Raw genomic sequence first — 17,773 nt, 5'->3', positions numbered from 1 at the left:
TGATGATAAATGAAATGGTAACAAATTTTTAAAATTGATATACTCAAAGTTTGCTTCTAACAATATCTTATACCAAGCCTCTTAATAATCAAATAATCATATGAAAGAATGTCAAAAGGCTTAAAAATTTCACAAGTTAAAAATATCATAAACAATATTATTTTTTCTTTTTATAAATTTTATTTCAATATCAAAATAAGATAATAAGCTTCTCTTTCCATATGGAAAAAAATATGTTTTGAAACAATATTTTTAACATCATTTTCTAATTTCTCTTTCGTTGATTTACAATCAATTCTTAAAAGAACTTTTTTATTAAACTGTTTTAAAATTTGGTAATAATTAAAATTATAAATCATTTTTTTTAAATATACTATATTTACTTTGTGTGTCATTACAGGTCTTAAATGATGCCTTGTATTTTTTAGTTTTCTATTTTTCTAATATCCCTCCAAATCTTAAATTTGATACATGAGCTAGTGTCAAAGTATTTTCTAGATTGTGAATTATATGAGAGACTTTTCACTTATCCTTTTCTTTTGAAGACGGTAAGTTAATTCTTCTACTAAGGGTTTTAGATTTTCTTTCAAAGTCTATTAAATAATGGTTTAGTTGTTGTTTATTATAAAAAAATATTTTTAATGACTATTAAATTTAGTCGCTAAAAGTATCAAAATTGGTTGTTAAAATATTTGTGATCGAAATAACAATCAAATAAAGATAACAATAAAAAACTAGTCACAGTATTTAGTGACTGATATCGCAATTTAGTGACTGAAATTTCAAAATTTCGGTCGCAAAAAGTTTAATCACCACAATTCCAAATGATCAAATTAGCAATCCACTTTTGATGGGAAAATCGGTCGCTAAAGTAAAAGAAGATAAAAATCATAGTTTTCGGTTACTAATGGATTGAAATAATTAATTAAAAATTAAATTAAATAAATTTCAATGACTAAATTTGAGACCTATAATGACCAAATTCCTTTTGGTGGCTAAATAATATTTTTTATAACGACTGTTCTTTTGCCTAAAACTACAAAAATGACACTGTCTCTTTTATAATGATTGTTCTTTACTAACCGTCTTTATAGAAAGTTGTAGAATTCATATTTTGTACTAGTGTAGGTTGGTCGAGATTTAACAAAAATAAAAAAGATAGAGTATTAAATTTTAAAATTCAAAACTAAGTATAAAACAAAGGCTAGGATTTAACTTCATGTTGGTGTCACACTTTCCATACTTTTTGTCACATACTCCATGTTAAACTCACTTGTTTTTTACCTTTGTTTTATTTAGGTTTAAAGTCATATTCCTTCGAGTTGGACTTCAAAGATTGTCAATTTCTTCTTACTTGTTTGTATTTCTTTGGTCGTATCCTTTAGATTCTTTTGCATAAAACTAAACTAGACCGTTTATCATATAACCAACATAAACAACACAAATAAATTTTATATTGGTTCAACCAAACTCACAAACTATCTCAAATTCTTCCTTAAGAAAATTGTTCAAGAGGTTTCACTAATCAAATTAATGATTATACAAGTACACAAACAACTTCTAGTTACAATGAGTACACAAACCACTTTTGGTTATACTGTCTTAACCTCTTCCTGAGATTAAGATATCATAGAAAGAAATAAGAACACTCTCAAGAGAGATTGATTAAGCTTACAATGATTAGTTTTTTTTTTTTTAAATAAAAGCTTCCATGTTAGGTATCACTATGCAACTTAAGATCTCAGCTAGGCTGACACCTCAAGTTACAACAATCATTTACCATCACATGAAAAAAATATTATTGAACAAAAGAAAAATAAAAAAAAAATAAAAAATACAAAAATACAATGATTAGTTCACTATAAGAAGAATTTCAAAAAATTTGCACACCTCCAAATAACACTTAACACTATATGATCACTAAAAGATGGAAAAAATTGTAGTTTGTAGTTGTGTGTGTTCTTCTTCTTCATCTTGAATCATTTATATAATTGGCTAGATAATTGTTGCAACACTTCCTTTAACTAAGATATGATCTTTACTTAATATTCATCATTTACTCAAAATCTTCTATATATTTCCTTGATATACTAGAAGCTTCATATAGAAAGCCTTCCTATGTTTCTTTATTTGCTCTTCTAGCTTTAATTGTTTTACAAACAATTAATTTTTTATTTTCATATCTAACCATTAATCGCTGTTAATTCATTTTGCTCAAATATATTGTTTCTAAAATTATGAAATCTCTTGATAGTTTCTCGTATAAAAGCTTTCCAAATTTAAATATATAAACATTGAAGGTATAGTTTCCAATAAGTTAAAAAAACAATTATCTTTATATCTATTTTTTTATTGATACCACTTAATTATAGATTTAATTCCTTCCAAGAACATATGAAAACTGTAAGACCATCTGTCATGATTTTGGTGATACTGCTATAGATCCTTCACCTAGAAAAAAAAAAACAAATTAAAGTGTTTAGATAGTAAATTCATTTTAAACAAGTTACGTTTTATATTTATTATCATAAAAAAAATGAATGGTCTGATTAGATTTTACCATATGATTAGACTATATAGATTAGTAGTTAGAAATCCAATCAAGATACCTTAAAGTTTGAATAAATTTGGACTTCTTCAAACTCTCAATGTCATTTGATTTTTGTAGTTACTTCTAGTGCAGATATTCAACATGTTTGTTTTACTAGTTTTTTACCTTCAATTGTAAAATCTTTTAAAATATCATTTTTTTAATTTTTAATTAAAATTTTCAATTATCCACAATGATTTATAATTATGTGGTTTTCTGTTTGATTATTATTTTATTTTAATGAAATAGGGAACTAATAATCATAAAAAAAATTATAAATAATTTGGAACAACAGAAAACTAAAATTAAAATATCATTCATAACTTTCAAAGCGAATAACACCAAAATTCTTCTAAATCTAAATATTTAATAAAACACAATTATACCAAATATAAAAACATGAAATTAAGAACTGTTGTTTGATAAAATAAATCCTAGAAGTAACTAAGCAGGAAAGTATGAATATCCATGATTTTGTGGCTCGTGTCTATTGTAGAGGAAGAACATTTTACTTTTGCCGGTGAATCTAAACCTTTAACAAGCAACTATAAGATAAAAATAAAATAAAATATTAGAACTTAGAAGGTACAAAACACATAAATTAAACGAAAAATAAATAAATTATCCAATAGTACATAATTAAATGCATAAAATTATTATATAGTTGACAAAAATACAAAAAAGCAAATCTCAATTTTAGGTGTGTGGAGCAAAACTTTTAGTTACAATTAGCCCCTTAAATTCACATTTTTCCAACATTTCAAAGTTCCTCATAGAGATGCAATATTTGCTTCATATAATAATGACAAAAATACTCAAATATTTAGTTCTATGCTAGTATTCTTCAAATATTTCTTTTAATTTTATTTATTTTTTATTGATAAAAAAAATAATTGCAAAAATATTTATTTTATGTTAAAAAAAATTATGAATAAAACATATAAGTCTAATGATTAAATATTTTTAAACAGAGTCTCAATTGTGAATCCAAATCCTATATGTTGATATTAAAGTAATCAAATTTAAAGAGGTAAAAAAATAATTATTTACTAACTAATTTAGATACTATTCTAAAAATTAAAAAATTATTAATATCTAAACTGGTTTCTATTATTAATAAAAGTTTATAAAATAATTTTTAAATTAACATTTAAATTAACTATTCATGTTTCAGCTATTAATATTTTTAATATTCTAAATTAGTCTATGAAAATTGATCAAGACTAATTTATAATATAAGATAGTTAGTAATTAAAATCTTGGTAACTAATGGTTAGATACTAATTTAAAAATTACTTTATAATTTTTTTATTAATAATAAAAACTATATTAGATACTAATAATTTTTTAATTTATAAAATAATTTCTAATTTAATTAATATAATAATTAATTATTTTAGTGTTGTAAATTAATTTTTATTTAATGATTTTTTTTTATAAAAACTTTCATACATCATTATGCAACAAAAATAAAATAAAAATTATTTAATGATTATCTTACGACATATGTTAATATATATATATATATATATATATATATATATATAATCTTGACACAATCACATAGGTAACACATAATCTTGACATATATGTGTAGGAAAACTTTAACAGTTAGAAAATTACTTGAAGAAAATAATTATGTGTCGTTTCGTGAAATTGTTTTTAGTGTGAATTTCTAGGACATGATTTTTTGTCAAAAATTGTCACTTAAGTGCAACATTATGGTAAACTTGAGATGCTAAGTAAAAATGATATGTATGAAATTTTTACTGTAATATACCCACTTTTATTTTCTTCTTCTGTTGCTTCCAAAAAAAGGAGTTAATTGAGTCCAAGCAGCACGTAGTATAATATTGTAACGGGCAACGAAATCACCGTTCCAAATATAACCCTGCCAATTTACAAAATTCTCTTTAAGAATTTATGTTTCATTTGTTGTATTCATAAGGCACAAAATAGTTTTGTAAAATAGCTATAAATTTAAAAATATAGGCTCTTACGCAGTGCTTATTATGTCTGTGTGGTGATTGTACTCTTTGGCATATACAAAAGAGAGGACAGATTGGGGAAGAGCAGCCTGCAAAATTATAAATGGTTATTTGTTGTGCACAAACACGATACAAACACAGATACAGAGATACGTATAATTTCTAAAATATAAAATACGGGAATACAAATCTATATTATATAATTATGAATTGTATAATTTAAATATAAATATTTATGTGCACAAGTATGTTTCAGATTTTTTTGAAAGCATAAAAATGTTTTTCATGACTAATTTAAAAGAATTTGTTCCTTATTTTTATAATTATAATAAAAATTTATACAATAAATTTGAGATTTTAAAAAATTATTATATTTATCATTTTTAAAATTGTATTAGAATCGTGTTAGAATTTTCAGAAATCCAACAAATATTTTTTAAATTGAACACTTCACCGATAAGTATCCTACGAGTGTCGTACAAATATCGACACCGATACATGTGTCTGATATGGACACGCCATTTAAAAGAAGTGTCTGAGTCTCATAGATTATATGGTTTTTAATATATATAAAATTGGGAATTGAAATGTGTAAAAATAAGTGAGAACTTGTTATTGATAATTAAATAATAAATTCAAAGGAGTTAATGGAATAAAAAAATATTAAGATTTGAGTGTATCATATTCTTAAAAAAAAACAAAAGTAATATTTTCCAATTTTTGGCTTACTTGAACAATGGCAATTCGTAAAAGATCTCCTCGGACACCGATGGCTATGGCGGCTATAGCAATCACTGTTGGACCAACCACGAATCGAGCCACCATAGATACTGTTGCCCAAGTGTTTCCACAAGCTACGATTTTGGTTTGTAATGCCATGAATAAACCTATGCCAACCCACTAAATATATCAATACACAAAACAACAATAATCACAAATGTTAACAAATTATAAATATTAATTTTTTTATAGGATAAGAAAAAAAATATTTTTGTAATTTCTTTTAGTATATTAAAAAATTGTTAATATTTATTTTAAGTTTAATTTAATTTTATTATTGATTTTTAATATAATTTTTTAAAAATAAAATTGTTAATTTGTGTGTGAAATTATATAATGAATGGTCCAATAACAAATGATCTTATTAGCTAAAAACTTATGAATATAATACACTCTAAATAACTTATTTATCAAAAATGAATTTTTAATTTAATTCATAAAATGTGAAATACCTAACAATAATCGTTAAATAATTTTTACTCTTCAACCTCATTATAAAATTATTAAAAACTAAGTATACAAAGAGATTTATATACGCGGTAAATCTTAAAAGGTGTCAAATTTTAGTTACTATTATTTTAAAGTTATTAATATATATGGTTTATGACAATGGATAGTTAAATCGCATGCTTAAAAAAAATTAAGTACATTATCTTTTTAATTTTAAATTCACCCTATTTTCTTTTCCTCATAGTTAAGAATTTTAAATTACACTAACTTTTTTTCCAAAATTTTAAATGCTTTTGTGTCCGCGTGTTGTTTCATGGTTATGCTAGTGTAAGGAAGAAAAAAAAAAATGAATTTGCAGATGTTGGCCTAATAATTTAATATTGCATCTGTAGAATGAGAATAGTTGAACATGACACTGCCATCATAAATGAATCTAAAAAATATTTTTTTTACACATTTTAAAAATTATTTTAATATATTACATTTTGTTTATATTTTTTTAAAACTTTTTTTAATATTTTTGTAAAGGTAAAGAGCAAGTGTCAAAATATATAACTCATAAATTTAATAATAATCTATAAATTTAATAATGTTTAAGACTATACCCATACTGAACATGGCCGTTCCTGTCCCAGTTTTTGCCAATATTAGAATGGAACCATCTATCATCAACGGAAATTTTATATTCCACCTGCCAATAAACACAACAACCATTTTTATCAAGACAAGTAATAATAATATATAAAAGTGATACAATTTTTACAATTATCTTTTTATATATTTTTATTTTATTTTACTATTATATAAATAATTAATAATTGTAAGACTATTGAATATTATATTTGCTTCCAATTTCATATTAAGAATCATATCCTAAACGGATTCAATATTCTAAAACTCAATAAGAGGGAACCATATAATAAATTATCTTTTATAAACTTGTGGTAATTGTTGTTTTTGATATTTTATTAAGTAACAAAAAATGAGAAAACATATCACAAATTGTTTCTAATTAATTTGTTGTCGATAAAAAGTATCACAAATTACTTTTAAAAATAGACTGCTTCTTCCTGCACCTCTATACCTTCTTCTCTCACCTCCATAATTTTTCAAATTTTTGAAAATACTCCTCTATAATATTTTGGATTACGTAATCTGGAAGTCATTTTTTAAATTTGTAATTACCTTCCGGATTATATAATCCGGTAGCCTTTTTTCATATACATGATTACTTTCTGGATTTAATCTGGAAGTCTTATTTAGCTTTTGGATTATGTAATCCGGAAGTCTTTTTTCAAATGAGTTTCCGAATTACATAATCCGGAAACTACTCTATGAAGGTGACACAAGAAGGAGAAAAATGTATTTTCATGTTATGTATGGAGGTGGGAGAAGAAGATATGGAGGTGCAGGAAGAAATAGTCTTAAAAATACCTGAATGATATGAGAGACCATGCGAGTCCAGTAGCACAAGCATAGGTATTAGGGTTTCTAACTAGATTCCTCCAAACCATGGTTAGAACAAGCCTTGTTACCACACTAGTTGCTGGCATTTGCTGCTTTTTACTGTATGCACCTCCTTCTTCATTTTTCACCTCTTTTTTGCCCTCGCTTAAAGGATGTTTTATTCTATCCACATTCTCAACCTCTGTGTCTCCCATTGCTTTAAGATTCACAATAAATTCATTTTTCACTGCATCTAAAATAACATATAGTTTATAAAAAGTTAATATATATGTTTTTCTCCACGAAATATTATACTTTTTTACTCCAATTGTTTTTGGATTTTTGTCGTTGAAATTTTTAAAATGTTGATTTTACTATTTATCATTTATGTTAACATAATTGAGGATTAAAAGTAATAGAAAAATAATTTGTTCATAACTCGTTTTTCTTTTTTAAGTAGTTAATATGAAATGACAAGAGTGTTAAAAATCATTCTTGAAACCAATAACAATATATTCACAAAGACTACAAACAAAAGTAATAAATTTACAAAAGCTAAAGACTAAAAGAAACTAAATACCAAATATATCTACAAAATTTAGAGTTTACTAAGAATAAGAGATTTGGAACTATTTTTTGTCATTTTGATAAATAAAGAAGAAAGAAAAAATGAAGATATAAAAAAAATTTCATCACATTTTTAGGAAAAAAAACGTTAATATGTAAAGCACAAAAACATATTTATTTGTATATGAATTTTTTTTGTTAAATTAAGAAAAATACAAAGTCTTGATGAAAAAATAGAATTTTTATATTAAATAAATTAAATAAATTTTCTAACAAAAAATGATTATCAATAAAATCAATAAATATTTTTGCATTACAACACTGTGAAAAGTAATTGAAAATATAAATCACTCACAATTATTTTGCTATAATGTTTTATTGCACCAGGAAAAGTGGCTTTCTTCCTTGATTTTTTTAATTAAATATTAAGAAATATGGAGACGAACTCTTCCATAACAAAAACATTTAAGATATAAAAAAACAAATGAATATTTTCATAAATTAAGTATTAGTTAACTTATAAAAACTTTTAGATAATTTATTTAACTGTTTTAATATGAAACCATAAATACTGAGAAGAAAATAAACCTTGGTTTGGTTCATAGATCTTGGACATTCCTCTTTCAGAACCCTGGTCTCGGAGATCACGTGTGGTGTTAAAACTCATAGATCTTCGAATGGAGAAAATATCTGTTGCAGAACGATTGGAAGATGAACAGTTACAAGAGTTGTTGAAGGAAGGGCTCTTCAGCACCACATGAACCTCTCCGTTTTCTCCCGTTTCGGCTTCAGTTTGCAGAGGCTCGTTCTCGCTGAGCGAGATAACGTCAGAGTCAACGGTGAAGGAGGCGATGGAGCCTCCGTTTTGAGGGAACTGCTTCGAAATAAGGTTTCTGGCGCTTCTGTATTCGTACAAGAACAGCATGAGCGTGAACCAGACCACACCCTGCATGACGAAAATGTGACTCATGAGGCTGGTTGTTGAGTCTCCGTACATGGCCGTTAGAAGCGGCACACCCACGACCACCGTGTTGGGCAGCGTGGAAAGTGAGAAGAGGGTGATGGTCCAGTCGATGCTGCCACCTTTTATGAAGGCAGACCATAGAAAAAGAGCACTGAGAATCACCAATTTCTGAAGCGTGTCTGCGGCTATGAATCCCAAGTTTATAGTGTAAGGGTTGTTGGTGGCTAGGAAATAGAAGTTAAGGAAAGGAGCTGAGAAAAATGCCACGAAGCGGTTTATGCCAGTGCACTGTTCCGGCGTGATGATCTTCCACCACCGGACCGAGCCATAGGCCAGAATCATGGGCACATACAGTGGCACAAGAGCTGAAAGAGTGTTGTATATATCTTGGCTGTTGATCATCGTTGTAGTAGTTAAGGAGAGATGAACAATGACAGAAAAAAAAATTGCAGAATGATGACAGAGAAAAAAAGACTGCAGAATGATGGTATTTATCAGGAATGAGGAATAAAGAATGGGTAATGATATTTCACACTGCTCCACCTTAAATTAACATTTTATTTATTTTTATTTTATTTTTAATTCAAAATATTATTATATTATTATAAGTATTTGTTAAATATATGTTTTTTTAACGTAGAAAGTTTTCTCTATTACTTTTAACTATAAAGTAATAGGTCTAATAAAAAATAACATAAAAATATAAAATGTATTATTTAAAACGAAAGCTAGAACATATGCTCGGTTAATTTATCAAAACAAAATCAACTCAAAACTCAATTTTAAACTACCACCAATGCTTAACCTTTTACATTATTACGCAGGAATATTCAGACTTCCATTTCTAATAAACTATAAAATTCAAGTCAATAACTAATCATAAGCACAATTCAAAATTCCAAATAAGGAAACATGTCTATGATATTTTAATTTCATTTACACACCAAAATTATATACTTCAATTTCACTATATTCCTCATAATGAGAATTTAGTTTCCTAACTTGATTATATTAAATTATCCAAGTTTAATAAATTCTTTGTTTAATTTTGATTATATGCATAAACAAACTAAGTGTAAAATCATGTCAAACTTTACATTTAGTACTAACTCAAATTGTGTGGTTAGAGATTGTTTAATATAAGTTTCCTTTTAACGAATGTAAATGTTTTTGGTTTGATAAGATTTTGTTTGAATAGTGGCAAAGTTAGTATATTAAGCTTTTGTTTAGATAGACATAAGTATAATTTATTGCTTATTAGACATATTTTTTTAAATCACTTTATCAAAAGATTTTGTTCTCACATTTCGAATCATGTCCTATAATTCATTGTTTAATGTGAAATCAATAAACTCCGAAGTTTCGTGTATATTTGGCAAGTGTAATAATTTATCATGTCACGTCTATGTTGTATAATTTTTAAAAAAATTATCATCCAAAAGATGTTCTCTAATTTTGGAAACATTCAATATCCTTCCATTCAAACAATTCACATAAGGACAACTTATTCTTATTCTGTTATGATTACTAACAACATTACGTTGTGCAAACTGCATGAATTCTTCCACCATATCTCGTATGCATCACTCATATGTGACATATTAATCCAACTCTGATCCATAGAACTAGTAAACTAAGAAAATATAAATCAAAATTGTTGAAGGTCGGACATCCCCGAACTCAACATCAACACATTTAATACATATAAAGACTATCTAATTTATTATAAAACTAAATCAAAAGTGTTGAAGGTCAAACACTCTCAAACTCAGCATCAATGCATTCAATATATAAAAATACTATATAATTAATTATAAAACTAAATCAAAATTGTCTAAGGTCAGACATCCTCTAGACTCAGCATCAACATGTTTAATATGTATAAAGACTATCTAATTCATTATAAAACTAAATCAAAATTGTCGAAGGTAGGAAATCTTCATATTCATAATCAACACATACATAAACACATTTATTATAAAATTAAACAGTAAATAAAACACTAACCTCAAATGTGAGTTTTTAAGCTTTCGTGACAAGGAAGAAAGTTTTCGGAGATAATGATGCGGTGGTCATGGTGGCTCGCCGAGGCTAGTGGAGGAGGAATCACCGAAACATGTGCAGAGGCAAGCAAGAGCGCGAAGGAGGGCTCACGACAAGGTTGAACATCGGAGGAGGAGGAAGAAGGTCGTCAGAGGAAGAAGGTCGCGACAGTTGCACCCTCTACAAGGAAATGACAATTTAGTCACTGAATTTAGCGACCGAAAATTAGTGGTAGCAATTTGCAACCGAAATAGCCACTAAATACCCGTAGTGTCAAATCTGCGACCGACTGAATTATTAATCATGTTAGTTAGTTTTGCGACCGAATCCGCGACCGAACATGAGAATGACAAAACCATTGGTCGCTAAAGTGGTGGCTGTTTCGAATAAATTGGGAAAAATATATCTGCGACCGAATTAGGGACCGAATATGTTTATTTTTTACCCACCGATTTTATTTTAGTCGCTAAGTTTTATTGTTTTTTTCTGCCACCGAATTAGCCACCAAATATGTTTACTTTTTAGCCACCGATTTTCTTTTGGTCGCTAAATATAAATGTTTACTTTTGTCACCGAATCAGCCACCAAATTTATTTATGTTTTAGCCACCGATTTTGTTTCGATCGCTAAATATAATTGTTTATTTTTACCACTGAATCAACCACCAAATACGTTTATTTTTTAACCACCGAATTTCTTTTGGTCGCTAAATATAATTGTTTATTTTACTACTACTATTAATAATAATACTAATAATTCATTTTTATTTTAAAAAACTATACAAGGATCACACTTTGAATATTAATGAGTAGTCATCCGTTTAAAAAATAATTAATTGTATTACTGGTTTCTTTTTCTATTTAAAAAATATGTGTCAATTATATTTGTAGTTTCTTAAATTTAAATAAAATTTATTAAATATTTTTTTTAAAATATCAGCTCAAATAAAAATTCTAAAAAAAATATTATTATTAATAAAATTAATTCCTTTAAAAAAAAGTAAATTACGCTACATAATTAAATTTAAATAAAATGATCTCTTTAAAATAACTTTAATTTTATATAAATAAATAAATTTTCAGAATTAAATTGTAAATAATTTTTATTTTTTTTTATAAATAACAGTTTTATCACTTGTTTCTAATTTTTTTTTAATTAAAAATTATTAACAGAGGTAAGTTCTGCCAGTTAGAAATCATGAAATGTATTAGTATGAAAAATAATTAATTGATTAAAATATCCACATTTACTATCATGGATATTTAAATACTTATTTAATATTTATTTTTTAATTTTATATAAATGCTATATTTTTAATATTGTTTATAAAGAGGTGGTAGAACGTGACAATTTTAATACAACATGCATACTTATTTATTCATTGGCAATAATAAATAATGTAATTAGATAAAACATTGGGATTTGTTTTTGTTAAGCTTCAGAGTTATTTGGAAGTTGCAGGTAGCTTTTAGAGCACCAAATACCCAAAACAGAGTTATTGGTCGTGGTGTGAACAAAGGTGTGAAGGAAGCTGCCGGCGGTGGTTGGAGGAGGAGGAAGTTGCGGGTGGTGGTCATGGTGCGAACGGAGGTACGAACAGAGGCGAATGGAGGTGTGAGTGGAGGTGAGCAGAGACGAACGAAGGTGAGAACGGAGGCGAACGGAGATGCGATAGGAGGTGTGAACGGAGGTATTTGATTGCTTGCATTAATTTTAACCTCAATCCTTTTGTCTAGGCTTGCGAAAGATGGTTTATTGTTAAACGATCAAACAAGTTATCGTTGTAGGCATTAGTTTTTCTTGTTTCTTCTGTAATATTGTTTGAAGGTCTCTGAGCATTGCAATCACACAAGGGTTTATGTTTGATGGGGTTCCAATGTGAGTTGAACATAGTGTTTTGCACTGATTCTACTAACGGAGCTATTATGTTAGTGTTTGCAACTGAATAATTTTCACGTTTGGAAGATAGGGGATTCTTTTTAGTGTTTTTAGGCATGTGATTGATTTGGGTTTAACTGGTTAGTTTTGTAAACTTTTTGGTGTTTGAGCAAAGACCTTTTAAAAATAATTATTGCATTTTAATTATTGGTGATAAATAAAATGCTGGTAAAATTATCTGGAAGACAAGTTTTGGAGCAACCTACTAAAAAAAAGTATGCGTTCAGGACATAGGCAATTATGTGTTTCAGAAAACTATTTTTGATATTTGTCATCAGTGATCCACCTTTCTGAAAGCACTCGTGTGATCTCTGTAGATATGGCATAGCAACATGCCATACTCAGATTGTGAGTTCCACTGTCCAGAGCTTCCACTTGATGGACCTAAATCTTCACCTTTAAGGCCAACCTAAATTTACAAAAATACAGATGGTGTATTCTGTCTGTGCATGACTTCAATAAAAAGAGGAAAACCGAAGTCCAATTTACTAGTTCAGTTGTATCTATCCAATTAATTGAGTAAACAATACTCAAAATAGGAAAGAAAATAACTAGCTTTAGTTAAGCTGAGACTAACCTGATACTCAAAGGCACATTTATCTTTTTATGTTTTGGAGCTAGTAGCATTACTCTTGTGATTACTTGTTTATATGGGATGCAATGTTCCTACTCCAATGGTGGGATGGTAGTTTACTTTAATATGAGGATTATTTTTTGTTTTTATTCCCCTGAATTCCCCTTGGCTGCATTTTTAAATTGTTTGGGGTTCATGTTCCCACCTGATTTAGGAACATTATATGTGAGATCAATGGGTGTTGAACGAGTTTGATAGCTACTAGTTGACTTAAACTATGTATTTGAAGTTCATTCGTATTTAGCTTGATTGAATTTTGAGTATCTATAAGCAAGTTTGAATTTTTTTTATAAAATGGTTAAAATACCATTTTAAATAGGTATGAACAATACATATAAAAATAGCCACCGAAACCGATTTGGTGGCTATATTTACAAAAAAAAAAATTAGCTACCGAAATAGAATCGATCGCTGTAATTAAGAAAAATATTTAGCCATCGAAATCAAATAAGTCGTTAAAGGGGTCTCCATTTAGCCACTGAATTAGTCTCCAAAAGTGTTTTTTAATTAATTATTTTGATCCATTAGCAACCGAAAATGGTGGTCGCTATCACCTCTATTTCAACCACCGATTTAGCCACCAATTTTTTATAAAAGTTTTGTCGCTAATTTGGTTTTTGAATTTTGGTGACCAAATTTTCTGCGACCGATTTAGCCACCGAAATTTCAGTTGCTAATTTGGTTTCTAAACTTTGGTGACCAAATTCGGTCGCTAAAGGCTTTGCAACTAGGGTTTTCGCTTCCATCTTTATTTGGTGATTGTTTCGGTCGCAGATCCATTTAGCGACCGATTATAGTACTGTTAGCGACCAAATTTGGTAGTCGCTAAAAGTGATTTTTTTTGTAGTGACCCAACAGAGGAGGCCCATGGTGGAGGCGCTCATAGAAGAGCAATTGTGCTGCGCGGACGAGTTCAGTGGTGCGCACGCTCGCTGCGACGCATACGGATCGCGTGGTGCAGCGCGAAAGAGCAACTGTGTGGGGCATACGGGCTTGGTGATGCAGCGTGCGATGCAGTGGTGCATCGATTTTGTGAAAATGGCATGCGATTCTGTGCAAATAGTGTGTGAGAGGTAGTGCAGTTTCAGATTTAGTAAGACTTTTGATGAATGTTGATATAGTGATTGTCGTCATGTGAACCTCCAAAACAACTTTTACAATGGTTCAACTCAAAATCGCCGTTGTATGTCTTTCAAAATCACTTTTAACAAAAGTTGATGTAGAAACTATCGTTAAAACATTCAATTATTTACAAAATTGTCATTACCTTTTATTATGCAATAGTTTAAAAATAAATATTTTTTTTAAGTCATGATTTTAATATTTTGTACTACTCGAATTAAAATATTTCATTTCAATATCTAGCTCTATTTCAACATTTCACTAATAAAAATTTTAAGTACAAACACTCCTAACTTGTGACAAGTAATTTTATGTCATACCAAACAACCTACCATCTTAATCTAAGATTGACAATGTAGTCTTTAAAATTTACTCTTGACATTCATAGCTTCATCTAATTAATTATGATTCTCAATCTACTATTATTTTTGCGGAATACCTACCTTATTGTGGAATAAGGAAAAAAAAAAGTAAGACTAATTATTTTGTTTGTTCACCTCTACTTCTAAGAACTTTTTATAAAAGTAAATAAATTTATTAAACAGAACAATGCTTTTATCAAATAATAGTATAAAACATTACATTACCTTTACGTAGGCCTTTTTTCTTTCAAATTTTATATTATTTTTTTAATATCATTATCAAACCATTAAATCTTGAAATGTTTTTTTATCAGTTCACTGGTGGGTCAAATTTTAAAAATGTTGTTTTAGAAGTTTAAATTAGTAAACTATTTTATTTTTTTTTTACACAAAATTTTTTTCCCTTTAACTTTCCATTGTCATTATATTCAATGCATATTTTTATGTAAACTTTTATGTGATTTCTGACAGAGTTTTTGTTTTAAAATTAGTAATATCAGAATTTACTTTAATCTAATGAACAATATTTTTATTAACTATGACTAAACACCATTTTACTTAACCTGCAAAATTGATCTTAATTACAACTTTATTTGGGAAGAACTTTAGTCAAAGACTAAGAATATGTGTTCATTGAACAATTTTTTACTTCATTACAATTTCTATTGCCTAACTCATCTCATTCAAAGCACCATAAAGAAGCAAAACCTACATTTCCACCAATTAGTTTTATGTCAAGATCATATACCTCCACACCCAACTACATAGACAAATACTTTTTTGTAAGAATATTTAGTAAAACAATTATGATAAAAAAAATTAGTTTATTCATAACATAAAATTGTTTATACTTACCAAGATCGTTCATATAACTTGTCTTTTAATTTTGTGTATAAATTAATTTTAGTTTATAAATTTTATTTTATTTTCTTTTAAAAATCCTCAAGGAGAAAGAATTCCAAACAATACTTTTGCCTACTATTATGTGATTGGTAATGAGAGTGAAAGGGAAGTAAAAGAAGTAGTGAGATGTTTATAGTATTTAATCTCAAATTAACTAATTAAATGAGAGATAGAGTAACCTAAAAAAGAGGGTAAACAATTTAGAAAGTGAAATCTTTCTCTCACGCCATATTTAGAAATTTTGATTATTTTTTTTTCCTTTTTAGGAGAAGTCATTCCATGTGTAACGATTTGTCTCTTTTTTGTTGGTTTTAATTTTACTAGTTTTAAGTAAAAATCCAACTAGCTTTAACTTATTAAGTTTTTTTAAATTATAAAAATATTAATTAAAACTTTATAATAAAATAATTTCAATATGTATATATATGTTATTGGCAAGGATAAAATATAAAAATGAAAAAAAATGTATAACTACTATTAATTGGGTTACTATTTCTTCTTCCTCTTGAAAATTGAGGTTTGAAAATTATTAACCTTTACCATGAAAATAATGCATATCTTCTTAAGTTTGCTTGAAACTTTGTTTATAACAATAGACTTTGGTCTTTCCTCACTGCAAGAAAATCACCAAATAGAAACCAATTTTTAGAGACCAAAATAATTAGTTGCAATAGTAACTAAATTAGAGACCATTTTAGAAACTAAAATAAAAAGGTTTTTAAATTAGTTTATATTATTGTGAAATATTTTTTAAATTAGTATCTAATTAGCTACCCAGGTTTTAACTACCAATTATTTAGATTCTAAATTTGGTAGCAAAAACCTTAGTTGCTAATTAGATACCAATTTAAAAATCATTTAACAATAGTATAAACTAATTTAGAAACCAAAAATTTATTTAGTCCCTAAAATGGTCTCTAATTTAATCACTATAACAACTAATTATTTTTTTGTCTCTAAAATTGATTTTTATTTCATGATTTTCTTGTAGTGACTCTTAAAAGTAAGAGTTGTTAAATCAAAATACGAGTTTCGAATGGTTTATAGATCCTCATCTCTTTGACCTAAATTAAGCAGTTTTATTCTACTATACTTGATTATACTTCTTGGACCGTTGATACAGGAGGTTCTTTTACTAATTTTTGGAATGATAAATGGTGTGGTACTACTTCTTTAACGAATATTGTATGACTATCTAATGGTGCTAACATTCTGGATACAGTCTCTCAATTTTGGATAATCATATTTTGGATAAGTGGTGATTGAAAGATTTCATTGTCTTTACAGCATATGAGAAGTAGAGAAATCTTAAAAAAGTATTGAGATGTTGATAGTATTTAATCTCAAATTAACTTAAATGAGAGGTAGAGTAACCTAAAAAAAGAGGGTAAACCATTTAGAAAGTGAAATCTTTCTGTCACGCCATATTTAGAAATTTTGATTATTTTTTTTCCTTTTTAGAAGAAGTCATCCCATGTGTAACGATAGGTCTCTTTTCTGTTGGTTATAATTTTACTAGTTTTAAGTAAAAATTCAACTAGAATTACACCATTTTGATATTTTTTTTCTTAATTTTATGATTAAAAAATACCATAGTAGAAGTGTAAATTAAATAAACGTTCCTACGAAATTATTTATTCAAATTAAACCACAAGTTTGTACCTTGACATTTTAAGATAGTAAAAAATTTACTTTTTAAAATTTAAAATAATTAATAATTAAAATTTTAATAATTAATGTGAGATATCAATTTAAAAAATAGTTTATAAATTTTATTAATAATAAAAATTAATTTTAGATACTAATAATTTTTTTTAATCTCTAAAATAATTTTTAATTCAAATTAATATAGTAATTAATTATTTTTTGTCTCTTAAATTAATTTTTATATAATATTTTTTAGTATATATATATATATATATATTTAGTTATGTTACATACTAAATAATTATAGATATACTAAAAATATCGTGTTTATTATTATCA

General features: G+C 27.1%; 1 protein-coding gene across 2 annotated transcripts; it reads right to left on the bottom strand.

Annotated features, from left to right (window-relative positions):
* Positions 1-2,257: 2,257 nt before the first annotated feature.
* On the bottom strand, positions 2,258-9,260 carry LOC137820989 (auxin efflux carrier component 2-like). Of its 2 annotated transcripts, none has more exons than XM_068625367.1 (7): positions 8,410-9,260; positions 7,243-7,507; positions 6,414-6,499; positions 5,308-5,465; positions 4,591-4,667; positions 4,375-4,481; positions 2,258-2,451 (listed from the first exon to the last, which is right to left on the bottom strand). In XM_068625367.1, the coding sequence occupies exons 1-6, from the start codon at positions 9,185-9,187 to the stop codon at positions 4,412-4,414; spliced, it is 1,434 nt and encodes a 477-aa protein (XP_068481468.1). In that variant the 5' UTR covers positions 9,188-9,260; the 3' UTR covers positions 2,258-2,451; positions 4,375-4,411. The 2 variants fall into 2 exon arrangements, with proteins under 2 accessions (XP_068481468.1, XP_068481467.1); XM_068625366.1 differs by lacking the exon at positions 2,258-2,451 and adding an exon at positions 2,887-3,135.
* Positions 9,261-17,773: the final 8,513 nt, after the last annotated feature.

Source organism: Phaseolus vulgaris, chromosome 9, assembly GCF_000499845.2.
Source record: "Phaseolus vulgaris cultivar G19833 chromosome 9, P. vulgaris v2.0, whole genome shotgun sequence".
Taxonomy (NCBI): Eukaryota; Viridiplantae; Streptophyta; class Magnoliopsida; order Fabales; family Fabaceae; genus Phaseolus; species Phaseolus vulgaris.
Note: the sequence above shows the minus strand (reverse complement) of the source record. Positions and strands in the feature narration are given on the sequence as shown.

Coding starts and splice junctions, on each gene's coding strand:
- LOC137820989 (XM_068625367.1), bottom strand. CDS start 9,187: ATGATCAACAGCCAAGATATATACAACACTCTTTCAGCTCTTGTGCCA. Junction 6,500..7,242: donor TGGTCTCTCATATCATTCAG/GTATTTTTAAGA, acceptor GTTTATTGGCAG/GTGGAATATAAAATTTCCGT. Junction 4,482..4,590: donor ACAGACATAATAAGCACTGC/GTAAGAGCCTAT, acceptor GTAAATTGGCAG/GGTTATATTTGGAACGGTGA.